The 18,606-nt window shown below is 43.0% G+C and overlaps 1 protein-coding gene across 16 annotated transcripts in view; it reads left to right on the top strand.

Annotated features, from left to right (window-relative positions):
* The window catches only part of Macf1 (microtubule actin crosslinking factor 1), a 337,047-nt gene that overhangs the window by 122,392 nt on the left and 196,049 nt on the right, over positions 1 to 18,606 (top strand). For all 16 annotated transcript variants that reach the window (XM_075946025.1, XM_075946018.1, XM_075946019.1 and 13 more), the window contains one exon: positions 12,183 to 12,244. In XM_075946025.1, coding sequence (XP_075802140.1) covers positions 12,183 to 12,244 — 62 coding nt within the window. The remainder of the gene's footprint in view (positions 1 to 12,182; positions 12,245 to 18,606) is intronic.

Raw genomic sequence — 18,606 nt, 5'->3', positions numbered from 1 at the left:
CCCAGAGCCCATGTAAAGGTAAAAGGTGAGAACCACCTCCACAAAGGTGTTCCCTGGCCTCCACATGGCCACAGACATACACAGCACCATCTATTCACAACAGAGTTGTCTGTGTTTCTCCTGTTTACATAGATGTCTGTGTTACTCTCCTGTTTAAATAGAATTGTCTATGTTATTATCCTGTTTAACTTTTTAGATCTTCTCTTTTCTTTCCTTTTTTTTTTTCTTTTTTCAAGACAGAATTTCTCTATCTAGCCCTGACTGTCTTGGAACTTGCTCTGTAGAGAACAGAAGGACCGTGAACTCAGAGATCTGCCTGTCTCTGCCTCCTGAGTGCTGGGATTAAAGGTGTACACCACCTCTGCCCAGCTTCTCCTTGCTTTTTGAAGAAAGTTCTTGAGCATGACATTTTTATTTAACTTTATTTTATGTGCACTGGTGTGAAGGTATCAGATCCCCTGGAGCTGGAGTTACAGACAGTTGTGAGCTGCCATGTGGATGCTGAGAATTGAACCCTGGTCCAGAAAGAGCAGCCACCTCTCCAGCCACATGAAAGGGTTTTTATGATTTGTACCTTCTGACACTTTCAGGTTCATTAGCCTAACAAGCACCTAATATTCCAGAGTTATTTAAAATGTTTAGCCTTTTCCCTTGAAGTGCCTATATTCTCTTTTCAGCTGGTTTCCTTGGTGCTTGTTCTCAAAGTAGTTACTGCCCCTGGCAGTTTGTGTTGAATGGAGTAAGGTAAGGGTGACCCTGTCCTGTGCTCCAGCAGCTCTCTGGGTAATACTTATTCAAATCTACATGGTCATTTTGCATGGCTTCTCTCTCCTGCCTAAGTAGGGTCTTCTAGACAATAAGACCTTGAGAATATACTCATCTCATTATCTCAATTGTGTGAGACTTGATAGTTATCAATAAATATTTCAGGAATAAACACATGAGAGAATTATGGTAATAGTAGCTATAAGCTGCAGCAGGAACCATGCCCTGTTCATTGTGTAAGCACCTTTACCCATGGAGCCATTTCACTGGCCTTAACATTAGATGTTTTAACCAAGGTAGAGTTTTGTTTTGTTTTTGTTTTTTCTTTTTCTAGACCCGTGGCAATGTGATTGTGGACTTCAGATTTATAGTCTGTGTGACAAGGAAAAAAAAAAGACTAAGGTTTTTAATTTTGTGTGGCTCTGGCTCTGCGGTCATTTGATGTGAACATGGAGGTGGCCTGGATCTGTGCCGAGAGCACGTTCAGTGCCTGGAGCCACTCTGTGTTTTTGTCGGAATTCTTCTCTTGCTGACTGGATGATCCCAGTTTGTCTCTGGTTCTTTATTTGCAAAATAATAATGTATGGGTTTTTTTTAAGTAAGTTTTTAAAACATATTCAGCACATAGTATGGGTTTTGAAATTATTTCCTCTTATTATTTTAATTTTTCCGCAAAAGATACTAAAGATTGTACCTTGCTATGGGTTTCTGGGACTAAATACATTATGGCACTATAGCATAGAGTCAAGGAATTTAACAGAGACTGGTGTGGTAACAAGTGCATGTAATCCCAGCACTCAGGAGGCAGAGGTTCTCTGTGAGCTCGAGCCAGCCTTGTCTACATAGTGAGTTTCAGGCCACCCAGAGATATATAGTGAGAAACTGTGTCTAAAAACAAACAAACATAACAGAAGCCAATAAGGGATCACATAAAAAGTCAGTGATTATGAGTCATTGTCTCACAGTCGAGAAGGAAACTTCAGGGTCCTCTTTTATAGTCTTAATATTTGCTGGTTTTGGTGTTTTAGGAAATAGATATGTTAGCTTAGTTTTCTGTACTATGTAAGAAAGCCCACAGCTATAAATTTCCTCATGACTTCTGTCCACATGTGGAATCCTGGCTTGACTGAACCTTTGTGAAGTCTGCTGGTGGTAGTCAAGTCACCCTTTCCTGCCTGTAGCATGAAGAGATCAGAGTGGCCGAGTCCCTTACCAGCTCCTGATTGTCCTCTACAACATCTCTTCCTTTGAAGCTTGAGATGTGTTAGAGACCTGAAGGGAAGTCTCTTTGGGTCTTCAGTGCCTCTAGGTTCTTCAGGATGCCAGGGGAATAAAGAGATGGCACCCGTTGTTGCTCAGACTTACCCAGGAGTAGCCATGTTGAGTTTTGGATACTGCAAAGGTGTATTTTTGTGATATGCTCTAAATCTCTAGTCAGACGTAGTTTCTTTTTGTTGTCAAGGGTTTGAGGCAGGGTGTCACTTTGTTGCCCAGGCTGGCCTTGAACCTGAATCAGTTACTCTGCCTCAGTTTCCTTAGCTGGGATTATAAATATGTGTTACCACTTCTATCTAGCTTTAGGGGTTGTTAGTTCTTAATTTTCAGAAGAATATTCTACTTCCTTAGTTATTCTGGTTTTGTTCCTTTCAGAGACAACAGATATAGTAAAAGGCACAGCCTTAGAGCTGGACAGATAAATACCTAATCTTGGTTGTTTTTTAACCTCTTACATTGTGGTATATTTTACTTCTAAAATGGAAATGATACTTTTCTTAGAGAATCGTGATTAGATGAAATGAGAGCTTTTAGCCCATTCATGACTTGTGAATTGTTAGTCACAGCAGGTGATCAGTTAGGTTATTTAGCTTAGACTACTGACTACTCTCTAGCTGCTAGAAACTGAGCTTTGAAGATGAAGTATAGACCTTGGTGCTCAGGATTTGGATTTGATAAAGGAAAGGATTACTAAATATGATTCAGAAAGTATTCATTTTTATTCTCTTTCCCATCTCTTATGCATTCCCTTTCCCAAGATAAGGTGACTTCTAGAAGGATTCTTCCTCTCCTAGGCTAAGGAGTAGAGATGAATACCTTGGTCACAGGTTATGAAGGCGACCGAGAGCTCAGTCAAGGAGGAATTGAGTTAGCTGAGGCACTTTCTTAGTAAGCAATTACAAGATTATTAGCAGTTTGTTGGTGGCAGTGAAGGAGCCTTTCAGGTGACTGAGGTCACAGGACTTGTCCAGTAGGCAAACTCCTGTTCTCTTTTTCCCACCTGTGGTCTTTTGGGATACTCTTGCTGTCCTGGGTGCCAACCTCCACCCCCATCCCGCGCCTGTTTGTGAACAGGATTGAAAGCAGCATTAGCCTAAAGAAGTTGTTCTATTTAGGGAGCTAGAGCAAGGGCAGTGATTAGGTCCTTATCAGAAGCCCGCCTTTTGGAGAGGTGAGGGCAGAGGTGGGGTGTCTTTCTTGACAGCCTGTGCAGGGATAGGGTCAGAATCATGAAGAAGCAAAGATAGGCTGGGCCATCTGAATGAAAAAGCCATTCATTGTGGGTTGTTGTTTTTTTTTTCTCAGCATTCCAGTGTCTGGTACAATTAATCAGGACTTGGAAACAAGTTGGACAAACAAGCCAGCAGCCTTCCACTGACGGACAGAGGGGTTTCTGGCATGGCTGAGTTAGGTGCACTGACTGAAGGAAAAGACAGGATGTAGGAAAGGGAACCAGGCTTTGTGATGTCATTTCTGGCTGGTTGAGGGGAAGGAATGGAGCAGCAAGCGAATTTTATTTCTGAAGCTGTTGAAGTCTGCTAAGCTGATTGCTACTGGCTTCGGCTGGGCTGTTTGGAATCAAAAGTTTTGGGCAACTGTAAGTTGTGGGAATAAATCTCCCTTTGGAACCCAAGAATCTCTTGATAGTGGACAGTGTTGGGGCTTGCCGGCATAGTCTCTTCCGTCGTAAGACCTCCTCAGTTGGCTAACATTTTAGATGTGCTTCTGCCTGGCTAGAGGCAAGCCCGAGGAGCAGGTTGTTGGGCAACCCTGACTCGGCAGTGAGCCATTTAGCTCACTAGCTCACCTGCCACTGTCTGAGATGCACCAGGTCACAGGCTTCTGCTTTGCTAATTCAAAGGCCAGCTTCTATCTGTCTGCCTAGGCTTATTTAATGACTTGTTTGGAGTTTTGCATATGAAACTCCCACTTCTTCCCTATGCTGATCTGGAAATTGTGAGTTGGTGCCACTTTTGAGAAGTATCTCTACCTGAAGATTTGGTGGTTTTTTTTTTTTTTTTTTTTTTTTTTTTTTTTTTTTTTGAGACAGGGTTTCTCTGTGGTTTTGGAGCCTGTCCTGGAACTAGCTCTTGTAGACCCTGGTCTCGAACTCACAGAGATCCGCCTGCCTCTGCCTCCCGAGTGCTGGGATTAAAGGCTACCTGAAGATTTGTACCCAGCCTTTGGAAGAGATCTAGGGAGGAGCTTCCTCTCTGACCTCAAGGGAAGAAGGAGGTCAGTAGGAAGTTGTGGGCGGAGCCACTTCTCTGTTCTTTTTTCTCTGTGTGCTAGTCGCACAGCCCTTTGGCTGTCTGTCTCTGTTCACCCTGACAGCCACTTGAGGAGCTGCAGAGGGTTCAGAGGTCACTAGCTGGAAGTCCTCTGGGACCCGATTTTCTTAGGTGGGGCCAGTAGAGCCATGTGGCCCAGTTACCAAGATGAGCATGAGTTCCACGTCCACCTGGTCTGCCGCATGTGCTGCATGGGTTAGTATGCGAGGTTTCTTCTTGTCTTCCAGCCTTGTGCGCTTTGACTCATTGGAATGCAACTCTTTTGAAGCCCTGCAGGCGTTACTCAACCTTTGGGCTTTTGAAATGTGGGGTGGAATGAACTGGGGTTCCCCACTTCCTGGGGACCATCTTTGGTTTGTAGGGCAATTAAGAGCCCAAGCTTTGGGTGTGGGGCTGTTTTATAGAGTGTGAGTTCATGCTCATGCATCTGTCTGTGTCAGGAAGCCACTTTTAGTTATGTTGCACAGAGCTGAGAGTCAGGGTATTTTTAGCAGAAGTTGGTTGGTTAGGGAGTTCACCTCTGGGGGAGGGAGGAGTGAAGGCCCAAGTTTCCTCTTTGGGGCCCACTGCTAGTTGTTTTACATTTTCCTTTCTAGCTGAGCCAGAGAAAAACACTTAAGATTTGGGAAGGTCAGGGGAGGAGGCCTCCTATTAGCTGTTGCTTAGGTCCTTGGTTAGGGAGTTCATCAAATAATATTTTGTGACCTTAGCCAAATGGTCCAGGGTTTTTTTTTTTTGTTGTTGTTGTTTTTTTGTTTTTACATTTCCTGTGGAGTATAGAGACTGGTACTGGTCTGAGCAGTTCCTTGATTCTCAGTGAATTGAAAATAACTAACAGTTATGTATTCATAGAGCTGTACTAACTCTTCTTAATAAGCCAGATTGTACTCTGAAAAACTCTTAGATTCTGAAATGTCCTCCTAGTTTTATATTAAAATACCCTTTCTTTTATAAAGATATTGTTATTAGATATTAATTTCTAGATAGTCTTAATTCTTATGTATGTATGTATGTGTGTATGTATGTAAGTATGTTTTTTTTGGAGGCAGGGTTTCTCCATGTAGCCCTTGCTGTCCTAGAACTTTGTAATCCAGGCTGGTCTTAAACTCATAGATCCGCCTGCTTCTGCCTCCCGAGTGTTGGAACTAGACGTGTGCACACCACCGCTGACCAAGTTAGAGTTTCTAGTCAGTCATCTTGGAGAGTTTATTGATCTATAAGATAGTATATCTTTTGATTTTGTATTTTTGGTTTTCTTAAAGCAAAACAGAAGTATGATCCAGATTGGGCAGATCTTCCTAATGAAATTACTGGTGGTTTGATCTAGACGGAGCCTGGAAAGAAATCTGAAGGAGAGGAATAGTGGCGAGATTCTGATCCCCTGCCTTCAGGGTCAGAGCTGCCAAATTCTGAAGTGGTTTTTGAGGCATAAACTATACTGTGCTTATGATACAAGGAGAGGCAGAATTAGGCAGTTATTGCCTAGCTGTCTAGCTTTTTATCTTTCCAGAAAATTTCTTTCTGGGACCTGAAAAGAATGATCTGCATTTGTTTTTTTTCTTTTTTTTTAAATTTATTTATTTATTAAGGATTTCTACCTCCTCCCCTCCACCGCCTCCCATTTCCCTCCCCTTCCCCCGGTCAAGTCCCTCTCCCTCATCTGCTCAAGCAATCAGGGTTCCCTGACCTGTGGGAAGCCCAAGGACCTCCCACCTCTATCCAGGTCTAGTAAAGTGAGCATCCAAACTGAATGATCTGCATTTGAAAGTGCTTGGAGATAAGCTCCAAGCCCAAGGGTCCCTTTTCTTTATTACCAACAAGGGAGTATGAGGAAGTCCAGGATCTTTACTGATTCAAGGTAGAAACTGTTACCCTTTCACCCCTGAATTTCCTAGAGCAGTGGTTTTGTTCTCAGTCTTTCTAGTGCTGTGGCCCTTTCCTCAGTTGTAGTGATCCCCCCCCACACACACCATAAAATTATTTTTATTGCTATTTCATAACTGTAATTTTGTTACTGCTATGAACCAAAATGTAAATAGTTGTGAAAGGGTCATTTGATCCCCGAGGGTGGGAAGCCGCTGGTCTAGAGGCTCTGAAGCCTAATGGTTCAGAGAAGGAGCCACAGTCGCAGCCATCTCCCAGCCATTGTTACACAGACTCAGAAAAATTGCCAAACATTTCTGTGCCCTGATTTCCTCACTGTTAAGAGGATTAAAACAGGTCCTAGTACATGAAGTAGTTATGAGAAGTGTATGATATTAAAGTGATTAGCCTAATGTCTTCCGAACACATTCATAAATCCTAGCGGTAACTGTGGTAGTATGTGTTTAGTATGTTAAGTCTGTGCTTCTCACTCTCCCCCTCACACAGCCAGACTTGTGAACGGATCCTGGTACCCTCAGTGGAGATTGCTGTGGGTGGTCCTCACTTTGGCTAGAGTGCCTGATAGCTAGAGAAGGTAGCTCTTCCCTAAGCCTGCCTAACTCTGGTACCCACAGACCTGTGGCTCTCTCCTGAGAAGGGAAGCCAGTTGGGCTTTGCCTTAGACAGTTTGCTTGAATTTCTTTTTTTTTCTATAATTTATTCATTTTTTTAATTTATTTATTTATTAAGGATTTCTGCCTCCTCCCCGCAACCGCCTCCCATTTCCCTCCCCTTCCCCCGATCAAGTCCCCCTCCCTCATCTGCTCGAAGAGCAATCAGGGTTAGTTTGCTTGAATTTCAAGTTTTTAAGGTGCTCCAGGTGATTTTGATATGGCTGTTCACAGACCAGTATTAGCAACATTGGCCTAGTCTAAACTCCTCATTTTATAGGCTATACTCAGGCTCAAAACGGGGAAAAGAGTATCATAAAAAGGAAAGCTCCAGGCTGGAGACGGAGACTACACATTATAGACTTGCCCTGTATGATCGTGTCTACTCTCCTACCTCAATCTCTTTCAAGTTGTTCATTCTTTTATTTATTTATGTGTATGAATGATTTGCCTGAATTTATGTATATATACCATATTTGCCTTGTTCCCCTAAAGGACAGAGGCATCAGATTCCTGAAATTGGAGTTAACAGATGGTTGTGAGCCATCATGTGGGTCCTGAGAACTGAACCTGCAAGAGCAACAAGTACTCTGAACCATTTGAGCCATCTCTAACCCCATCTTACCTCAAATACTTAACACACTCTTTTTTTTAAAATTTATTATGTATACAATATTCTGTCTGTATGCCTGAAGGCCAGAAGAGGGCGCCAGACCTCTTTACAGATGGTTGTGAGCCACCATGTGGTTGCTGGGAATTAAACTCAGGACCTTTGGAAGAGCAGGCAATGCTCTTAACCACTGAGCCATCTCTCCAGTCCACTTAACACACTCTTTAGACAAGCTGGACCTGAACTTAGAGATCCACCTACCTCTACCTTCTGCTGCTGGGATTAAAGGTGTGCGCCACCACCACCTGGCTTTTTTGAGGATTCTTAAGTGTCTGTGTATCTATAAAATAATTAGCCTTCATGAATGTAATACTTCAGTGAATATTCTAGAAAATTATGCCCTTGTCCCCTTCTGTTCTCTGTTTTAGTTTCTCCTACTTTGTCTTTGTCCTTTTGCCACTGTGCCTACCCTGACTCCTTTATTTTATCCCTCTTTCCCTTTCCTCTCCTTTGTTTTTTTCTCCCACCATCTCCTATTTTATGGGTGCCAGGGTTCAAAGCCTGGGTCTCAGGCATGCTAATCACAAATTCTTACACTGAGCTATATACACTTATCCTGGCTGTGTGTGTAGTGTGGTGTATGTGCATGTGGATGGACCCACCCCATCATGGGCAGCAGGGGAGGGTAGTAGGGTCTCCCTTTATTGCTTTTCACCTTCTTTTTGAAACAGGATCTCTTGTTCGGTCGGAAGGCTGACTGGCCAAGGAGCTCTGGGGATCCACCTGTTGCTGTATCCCCAGTGCTGGGGTATAGATAGGCATCTGTGCCTAGCTTTTGTGTGGGTGCTGGGGATTCAAACTTGGGTCTTCATGTTTGCACGGATAGTGCTCTTAACCACTGAGCAATTTCCTCAGCACCTGGCAATTTTCTTTAACTAACTGTGGTCCTGTATTTTCCAAAAGTCCAGACAGTTATTATTAATACAGACAAAACTTTCTTAAGAAATAAGGTAAATTTTAATTTTGCCCTGAGGACTCTAGAGTTACTATTTCTCTAAAATCCTGAATTACCCTGTGGAGACCTTCTTGGCATCACTAATTCTTGATATTACATGTCTTTTGTGAACACCTGTCATCCTCATCGTTCACATTGCTCCTTTCCTCTTGGGTATGTGGGACATTATTGTGCTGGCTTGGAATAAGTCCATGGAGGCTCTATGTGTAGTGGATACAAAACTATGACTTAGAATATAGCAAACATGAATTTGTATTCTTCAACTTACTGTGTGACTTTGGAAAAGTTAATAAGCCTTGCTGAGCATGACTGGAATATAAATGAGGATAAATAGGGGCTGGGAATTTTATGGAAGCGTGAAAAAGAGTGAGCAGCAGGCAGGGATCATGTAATAGTGGATCTGTTGGTCCTAAGCTATGAAGTGTGAGTGCTATTCTGAATGAAGTATTAGGCTATGGCATTATGCAGAGTTGGGTTCATATGTGACTCCTATGATCTTGGGCAAGTTGCTTGTTGTTGCTGGGCTTTATTGTTCTATTAAATTAGCATAGTAGCCACTTTATAGGGCTGTTGAACATCAGAAAGAGTATGGATGTGCTAAGCACATGTGAGTAGATATTCAGTAGGTTCTAACTACTAATTTTTGTTTTGTTTTGAGTCAGAGTTTTACTGTGTCACCCAAGACAGCCTTGCACAAGCTAAAGTCCCACCGGCCCAGTCTCTTAAGTACTGGGACTATAGGCTTGAGCCATCACACACAACTTCTGACTACTAAATAGAAGCCCACTGGAAGATTTTTTTTGTATGAGTGCTCTGTCTGCATATACGCCTGCATGGCAGAAGAGGGCTTTGGATCCCATTACAGATAGGTGTGAGCCACCATGTGGTTGTTGGGAATTGAGCTCAGAACCTCTGGAAGAGCAACCACTGCTCGTAGCTGCTGAGTCATCTCTCCAGCTCCCGACTAAAAGATTTTAAGGTAGACAGTAGCAAGATCATTCTGGCTGATATAATACAGGCAGAAATGATGCAAGCAAAACCTGTTGAGAACAGGGAGAAGAGTTTTGGGGCCTGGAGGGATGGCTCAGTGGTCAAGAGCTATCTAGTGATCCTCTGTCTTGGAGTTGGGGGAAGAGAAAGGAATGCTTGACCATATCTTTTACCACAGAGAATTTAAGAGAGATGCTGAATATGTTGATGCATTCCTGTATTCCTAGCACTTGGGGCATGGAGGCAGGAGGATCAGGTCCATGAGACCCTGCCTTAAAACAATAAACTAAAGTAAAAAGTCCCACTTCTTAAAAATACTGATTAGGTTAAAATGAATTTTGTTTACCTTTTTCTTTTCTATTTGTGAATTAGTTAATCTGTGATGGTAGCACAACAAATGTTTTGTTGTGTTTATTTTTCAGAGTCTCTAGTCCTGGCAAGCCTTGAACTCAGAATCCTCCTGCCTCAACTCCTTAATGCTTGGGTTACAGGTGTGTGCCACCACCCCCTGCTTCTAAATGTGTAAGTTTTAAAATGAAATTCTGAAAAGCAAACAGCAGAAAATGTGTGTCTTCAGGGTGAGAGGTTTTACAGTTGGAATCAGACTGTTCTTGGTGTTTGAAAGTGGCTAATGAGCCGGGCGGTGGTGGCACACGCCTTTAATCCCAGCACTTGGGAGGCAGAGGCAGGCGGATCTCTATGAGTTCGAGACCAGCCTGGTCTACAAGAGCTAGTTCCAGGACAGGCTCCAAAACCACAGAGAAACCCTGTCTTGAAAAACCAAAAAAAAAAAAAAAAAGCTGCTAATGTAGTGCAGCAGAGCGTGTCTGGCGTGCGTGGAAGTGCAGTGTCAGAATTCTGTTGGCTCCGATCTTTCCATCGCAGCTGACGGCCCAGCATACAGTACAGGTGGCACTCGATTGAAGCTTGAGGAGTTTATGTATGAAATTGGGCTCTTACACAGAATTCAGCTAGGTCTTGAGCTCACGTGGGGTGCCCACGCTACACCTTGCTCTCGTTGATGTTGTTTTTTTCCCCCTTATCTCTTGTTGTTTCACTAATCATAAAACCATGTATTTGGCCAGTTGTGTACGTTTTTGTTTTGTTGTTTTAGGGATTATTATTTAAAACTTTAGCATCATTTTGGTTTGGTTTGGTCTTTTGTTTTTTGTTTTTTGTTTGTTGTTGTTCTTGTTTTTTCAAGACAGGGTTTTTCTGTAGCATTTGGAGCCTGTCCTGGAACTCTGTTATTCGCTCTATAGACCAGGCTGGCCTCGAACTCACAGAGATCCGCCTTCCTCTACCTCCTAAATGCTGGGATTAAAGATGTATGCTATCACCACCGGCATGTCTTGTGATTTAATCTCTAGGAATAATTGAAATTCACCTTGTGGCAGTGGGAGGCAGCAGGGAATGGTCGGTGACAATGAGAATGATTTTTCATAGTTTTGTTATGCTTTCCCTTTTCAAAATCATTATTAGAGACAGACAGATAGTTGAGTGGAAAATGTTGTTTGCTGCCAAACTTGACAAACTGAATTCAATCCCTAGCACCCATATGATAAGGAGGGAAATGACTCTGAGGTTGTCCTGTGATCTGAAAGACACACATACATACGCTTTATCTCTTTCTCTCTCAATAAAATGTAATGCAAATTTAAAAATAATTATTAGCATATTCACCATTCAAAAGATGGGTTTCACTGGGCGGTGGTGGCACGTGTCTTTAATTCCAGCAGTTGGGAGGCAGAAGCAGGTGGATCTTTGTGAGTTCGAGGCCAACCTGGTCTACAAAAGCTAGTTCCAGGACAGGCTCCAAAGCTATAGAGAAGCCCTGTCTCGAAAAAAAACAAAGAAAGAGAAAAAGAAAAACCAAAAGACAAGATGGGTTTCATTATATTTTTATACACATATATGATGTGTTTTGCTCATGGCCACCCAGTGCGGATGATTGAATAGAGCGCTCTATGGGTGGTGCAGTCTTAAGATATATAGAAAAGAGTCAGGGCTGGTCCCTCAGTTTTCTGGAATTGCCTCAAGTGAATCTTCATAGGACTGGTTGTCTGTGGGGGCCATAGTCAGGTGTCGACAGAACAGATGTTTCTGTTGAAGAGGTCTTTGGTGGGGGGTTGTGAGAGAGATGAGGAGTTTGTAAGATTTAGGAGAAGGGGAAGGGAGAGATGTTCAGGGAAGCTAACCTGGATGGCTTTGGGGGCATTGGCTGGATGTTATGGCTTGTGAGGAAACTGGAATGGAATACTGGGCATGAGAGGAGGCAGCAGTAGGTGGGCTGAGTGATGTAGAGAGATTTAACAATTGTAGTGTCTGTATTACACCTGAGCCTCCCCACCCTTCTCTTGCTACCATTTGTAACTTTATCCTGTTGGGACTTCTGAGGGATGTGGGAGATCGTCCATCCTGTTCTCTGCTCTACTCAAATTATTGTGCTGAGGAGATGTTGCCATGATGAGATTTTTGAGTCATGTGATTCTGTCCAGTGGCAAAATGGTCATAATCAAAAAAGGGAAAAGAGATGTTTGAATGACCCAAATCTTCCTAATAAGAAGTCATCGTCCCATGGTTCTGTACCTAAAGTCAGTCTTTTATATTCTAGAGAAACTGGGATGTGGGCAGGGCAGAGACGTGGGAAAGAGCTGCCTACAGAGCACTCAGTCAGCTCCTCTTCTGTGTTTTCTTTGCAGATGAGCGGGATCGAGTTCAAAAGAAAACGTTCACCAAGTGGGTCAACAAGCACTTGATGAAGGTAGGATTCTTTCATGCTTCCCTAGCTTTTCTTATTCTGTGTGTGTGTGCACATGCACATGTTTTTTGCATGTGCATGGGTTTTTATACATGTCTAAGCCATGGGATTGATGTCAGAAATGATTCTCGATTCATCTTCCATTTTATTCATTGAGGCAGAGCTCATTCATACAGCTAGTCTTGCTAGCCAGCTTGCTTTGCGGATCCCCTGTGTCTGCCTTGTGAGGCTGTAATTGCAGGCATGCTATCATACCCACCCAGTATTTATGTAGGTATATGGATTCCAGGCTTCATGCTTGTCTTATCCCCAACCCCTGCTCCAGTCTTCATGCTTGTGTGTTAAGCACTTTAACTACTGAGCCATCTTTCCAGTCCCCCTATATATGGTAAGTGTGGAGCCAACAGTGTTACTGTACTGCCTCAGCAGAATAAGGTTGGCAATACCAGGGGATAGTTCCTAAGATCCTAAGTACACCACTTCACATTTTAAAAGTTATTTTATAAGGCTGGAGAGTTGGCCCAGAGGTTATCAACACTTCCAGAGGACCAGGTTTGGTGCCCTGAAGCCACATGGAGGCTCACAACCTCCCATTCTTCCACTTCGAGAGTTTCCAGTGCTCTTTCTGATCTCTGCAGGCAACAGGCACACATGGTGCACAAGCGTACATACTCATACACATAGAATAAACAAATAATGGATCTAGCTTTTAAAAAGAAGTTGTTTTATAACCCCTCTTAACCACCATCTTATTCTTTGTGGTACTAGAGGTTTAGCCCAGAGCCTTGCTTTGGGCAAGTGTTCTACCTTTTTCTTTTTCCTATTATTTTCAGGCAAGGGCTCCCTGTGTTGCCCAGACTGACTTTCAACTTTCAACCTTCCTGTCTTGGTCTCCAAAACAGTAGGCATTATAGGCATATACTACCATGCCTGAAAAACCCATTTATTTTGAAATCTGATCATGTATTAAGAATAGGACTAGAGGGGCTGGAGAGATGGCTCAGCGGTTAAGAGCACTGACTGTTCTTCCAGAGGATCCGGGTTCAATTCTCAGCACCCACATGGCAGCTCACAGCTGTCTGAAAATCCAGTTCCAGGGGATCTGACACCTTCACACCAATGCACATAAAATAAAGATAAATAAATCGGGCTGGAGAGATGGCTCAGAGGTTAAGAGAACTGCCTGCTCTTCCAAAGGTCCTGAGTTCAATTCCCAGCAACCACATGGTGACTTACAACCATCTGTAATGGGGTCTGGTGCCCTCTTCTAGCCTGCAGGCATACACACAGACAGACTATTGTATACATAATAAATAAATAAATATTTAAAACTTTAAAAATATATTTGTTAACTACTGTGTGTGTGTGTGTGTGTGTATACAGGTGGGTGCTTGTGAACTTGTGTGTGTGTGAGTACAGGTGAGTGCTTGTGAGCGTGTGTGTGTGTGGGTGCTTGTGAGTGTGTGTGTGTGTGCAGGTGGGTGCTTGTGAACGTGTGTGTGTATACAGGTGGGTGCTTGTGAACTTGTGTGGGTGTGAGTACAGGTGGGTGCTTGTGAGCGTGTGTGTGTATACAGGTGGGTGCTTGTGAGCGTGTGTGTGTGTGTGTGTGTGTGTGCAGGTGGGTGCTTGTGAATGTGTGCCATGGTGCATATCTGGTGGTTGGGGAACAACTTGGCAGGAGTTGGTTCTCTCCACCTTGTGAAACTCCAGAAGCTCAGGCCTTGGCTTGGAGGTGAGAACCTTTGTTTGCTGAGCCATCTTGCTTTTCCTCAGCCCTTATTTTGAGACAGGGGCTCACTATTGTAACCCAGGCTTCCCTTGAATTTGAGATCTGCCTGTCTCTGCCTTTCTATCTGACTGCAGCAGCAATCTACAATACAATTGCTATATTCAGTGACATAGTTTTATCTTCCTGTTTGTTGCCTGACTTCTCTTTTGTACTTAACACTGTAATCTATTCCTCGGAACCCTCCACTCTGTTGACTTATAGAAACACTGCTTCTCCCTCAGTCATTTTTCTCTCTATAAATGTTTTTTTTTTTTCTGTTTCCTACCCCCACCCCTCTTTCTCTTTCTGTGTGAGACAGACTGGTCTTATCTGTATAGTTGAGGATGATCTTGAACTCTTGCTCCTTCTGCCTCTGCTTTTGGTGCTTTATGTGGTCTGGGACAGCCTATGGCTTTGTGCCTGCTAGGTAAGCACTATGTCCACTAAGCTACAATCTCATCCCTTTTCTGCCTCTTTTCACTGGCTTTTTTCTTTGTTTCCCTCTTCTGTGTTGATGTTTCCAGGGTTCTACCCTTGACCATGCTCTTGTCTTATTCTGTTCTTTAGCAATTTTGTTTCTTTTAGTCATAGTGATTGTTTGATTGCTGCAATACAAAGAAACAAGTAGAAGTGGCCACAGGATGATCCCATTGAATCTAGATGCTTAAATTTTATCAAAACAAGTTATCACACAACTTCTTTCTCTTTCTCTTTTTAAGAGGCCTCATTTTTCTTTCCTTTGTTTCTGTTTTTGTGCCCCCTATATTCATCTCTCTCTTTAATTATGTGTAAGTTATGGTGGCTTTCCCTCACATGGTAAGGCACACCTATCTGAACCACATGGCTTTAAAGGCACAGACAGAAAATTTGGTTGATTGGATTTTCTTTTTCTCAGTTGGGTCAGTCGTTCAGGAAACCGGACCAGGAGGTTTACATAAATCAGACGTAGTTCCTTAGGACCACTGGTTCAGTGGCAGCTACAGTAAGGGTGGTTTTTAAATCACAAAACCTGAAGAAAAAGAGCCTTTCCCACTTTTTACCTCAAGCCCACATGTGCCTTTCTCAGGTTTACTTGGCTGATTCATCTGCATGTTACCCAGGTGTATCCTATATTTGACACATCTCAAATTGCCTTTTGTTCTGGTCAGGAATCTAGAATCATATTTGATTCAGGACTGCCAATAGTAATCTGTCTGTCCCTTGTTACCAAATCTGATCAGTCAGCTCAGAAAGGCGGCTTGCTTCTGTGTTTCCACACCTGTCACTTGTGCTTCTGTCCAAGGAGTCTTCATTTCCTGCCTTGCCCACCATCACAGTCTCCTAACAAAGTGGCCTGTAGGGACACTGATTGTGACATTGGTATTGGTAGTTTATTGATGCCTTCCAATAAGTCAGACGTTTTAGAGTAAGTCCTTCCCAAGGATTAGCTCACAGTCCTTCACTGACCGTGCTGAATGTTCTATTAATAACCTTATTTTGTCAGTGAGGAAAATAAGGTTTAGGGAGGATGTGCAGCTTGTTCAAAGTTACACCACTAAAACAGGAAACTGAAATTTTAGATCTCAGTTTGTAACACATGTTCCTTAACATGTAAAACCAGCCCTGGCTTCTGCCATGTATTGGGGGTTGAAGTGTTGGGGAAAGGAAGAGAACCAGTGGGTTTAATTAGGGTTTTCAACTTTTCAGTGGCTGCTACTGAAGAAAGCATGTTTTCCTCAGCAACCCTTAACTGCCAGTGGCCCCTGAGGAGTGGTGGGAGGGACCACAGCCTACTTTTCTTATCCTCCCCACCCCCATAGTGCCAAATTCCTCTCCTATCTAAAGTTGTTGCCAAGCTGTGAGACCTGCTGTTTTACTTCTCCGTATCTTTGCTCTGCTCTCCCTCTGGCTGTTTTGGCTATCAACTTAATATCCTTCAATAAATATTTTCCTGACTCTCCCATGTAGAATCAACCACCCTTTCCTTCGTGCACCTCTTAGTCTTCCTTATGTATTTGTTACTGAAATTATATGCCTTATTCTTCCTGCAAGATTACAGTTTTTGTTTTCAGATTGTATCTTTGTTCTAGTTTCTTTCCATTGTTATAAGAGCATTTTGATAAAACAACTTTAGGGGAGAAAGGGTTTATCTGGCTACAATTCTAGGTCGTAGTCCCTCATTGTGGGAAGTCCCAGCAGGCAATTGAAGCAGTTAATCACATTGTATCCATAGTCTAGAGCAGAGGAATAAATGCACACGTGCTTGAACAGTTCATGGCCCAGCCCACAAATGGTCTACCCACATTTAGGTTTTGGCTTCTCATCTTAGTTAATGCAGTTAGGAAAAGTACCTCCCAGGCATGCCTATAGGCCAACCTGATCTAGACAATCCTTCATTGAGACTCTCTTGCTAGGCGAATCTAGGTTGTGCCAGGATGATAATTAAATCTAACCATCACAATCTTTAAGAGAAACGCGTCTTGTTTTTGTTTTGTTTTGCAGTTTTGTGGTTTCAGAACCAGCTAAGACAAGAGAGAGGCAGGGCAGAAAGAGGACAGCAACCAAAAGCTTATTTACTGCTGTAAATTCCTAAAGTGGTTTCCAGTTATCTCTAATTGATCTCTGATGATTTGATATGCCTCCCTGTCCTTCTTCAGAGTCCTTCTTAACGCGGCTCTAACTTCCTTCTCCAGCTTCATTTCCAGAAACTTCTGCTGTGGTCACACCTGTTAACTGGCTGCTCCCTGAAGTCCTTGTTCTTCTTTATTGCTTTATTTGTTCCTCTTCCTAGAATGCTCACCCCAGTTTCCTATGCTTGGCCACCGTCTACTGACCATTTTTGGCTAAGGGATATAATCTTTCTGACCTACATTCCTTACAATAAGTGACTTGCAATCACTTCTCTGTTCTGAGTCACTTGGAACAGTTGCCTGTGTGTTTGCATACTGTCTCCTGTTAGAGTGTCCATGGAGACTGAGACGGTATAATATTACTTTAGCTTCAAGCATTGCGCTGGGACATGAGGGATAGCCGATACTATTTGCTACCTTGAGTAAATAGTAGTAGTGCTTTATAGCTTACTAAGTGTATTTTCTCTGATTTGTTTTTACAGTAACCTCTGAAGAGGGCTGCTGCCTAAATAATGATGCTATCTTTTATGGATTTTAGAATATAATTCTCTCAGTTTTCACGACAAAAGAGGTGAAAATTAGAGAGGTGAAATGAGTTCCCCAAGATCGTGCAGCTAGTGAGGGACAGAGGTTAAGGGCATTCATAAGCCGTTATCAAGGCCACTAGGTCTGTAACGGTTGGACAAGCCAAATGTCTGTTTCAAGCTGGACCACTAAACTTTGTATTTGGATTCAAATGCTCTGGCTCTCTGATACTCCTTTGTAGCTGATGTTGCCTGTTGGACCTCTGCCTCAGTACTGTGTGATGACAGGAGGCCTGGGAAAGGGGAACTAGAGGAACACATCACAGCATTGTTGGACACTGGAGGCCAGCCAAAGCTTTACTGAACCCCTGGGCTGTTTCCATCATTTTCAGGCTGTCTGATTCCAGCAACACTTTTTCATCTTGGGATGTTTAGGAGAGCGAGATCCACTACTAACCACAATCAGTCTACTAAGACTGAAGTTTTTGAACTTTCGATTGAATGTTAGGGAACAAAATTTATTTTGTGAAACTCAGGCATCTTTTGTTTGGCTGTAAAACTACACTCAGATTCTTTCTTTGGTCAATAGGCCAGTGTAATATCAAAACCAATTAAGCCTCTCAAATTCTAGATTTAGTTCTCCCCACACCCCTCCTTACCTTTTGTGTGGTTTGGGTTTTTGAGACAGAGTCTCACTCAAGCCCAGGGTGGCCTCACACTTTCCTGCTTCCTATTTCAGTCTTTCAAGTGCTGAGATTACTCGTGTGCAATGCCACATCTGACTTCCCGGTACAGTCGAAGACTCAGTTGAATATAGGACAACACTGAGGGTTCCCAGCACTGTTTGGTATGCAGCCTCTGCTCAGGCCTCCTAGAGGGTTCACTACTCTCCAAACTCTTCCCAGCTGACCCCAAATTTCATTCTGAGAACTGAACCCAGAAACTTGCACATGCTAAACAGGTATTCTAATACCACATCCTTTACCCATCTTTTCAGAACCGGAGACACACTGCAGCACTCGTTTTGTTCTCTTCTGTTGAGACGGGTTTCTCTCTGCAGACCAGGCTGGCCTCAAATCCACAGAGATCCGCCTGCTTCTGCTTCCCAAACGCCCGTCTGAAAACTTCCTTGTTTGTTGTTCTTCTACTTAGTTTGGTCAAGGACATTAAGCTGTGTGTTTCCTTTTAATACATTATCTTAGAGGAAAGTTTTTGGATCAAGTTTGCCAATGTCAAAAAAATGACACAGGAAAGCTGTTTGCTGTTGTTGCTGTAGAGACTATCGAAGACTTTTAAGGGGAAGAACGCAGCTAAAAATAAGGGCACAGTGATCTGGATCCAGCTCTGGCACTTCCTGCAGTGGCTTATGCATGCAGACCCTGGTGTTTGGGAAGCAGAGGTAGAAGTATTGTGGGGACCAGGAGTTCTGAGCAGCCTAGGCAATGTAATAGGACCCCATTT

Source organism: Microtus pennsylvanicus, chromosome 13 (genome assembly GCF_037038515.1).
Source record: "Microtus pennsylvanicus isolate mMicPen1 chromosome 13, mMicPen1.hap1, whole genome shotgun sequence".
Lineage (NCBI taxonomy): Eukaryota > Metazoa > Chordata > Mammalia > Rodentia > Cricetidae > Microtus > Microtus pennsylvanicus.
The sequence above is the reverse complement of the archived record's forward strand: the minus strand, read 5'-3'. Positions and strand labels throughout refer to the sequence as shown.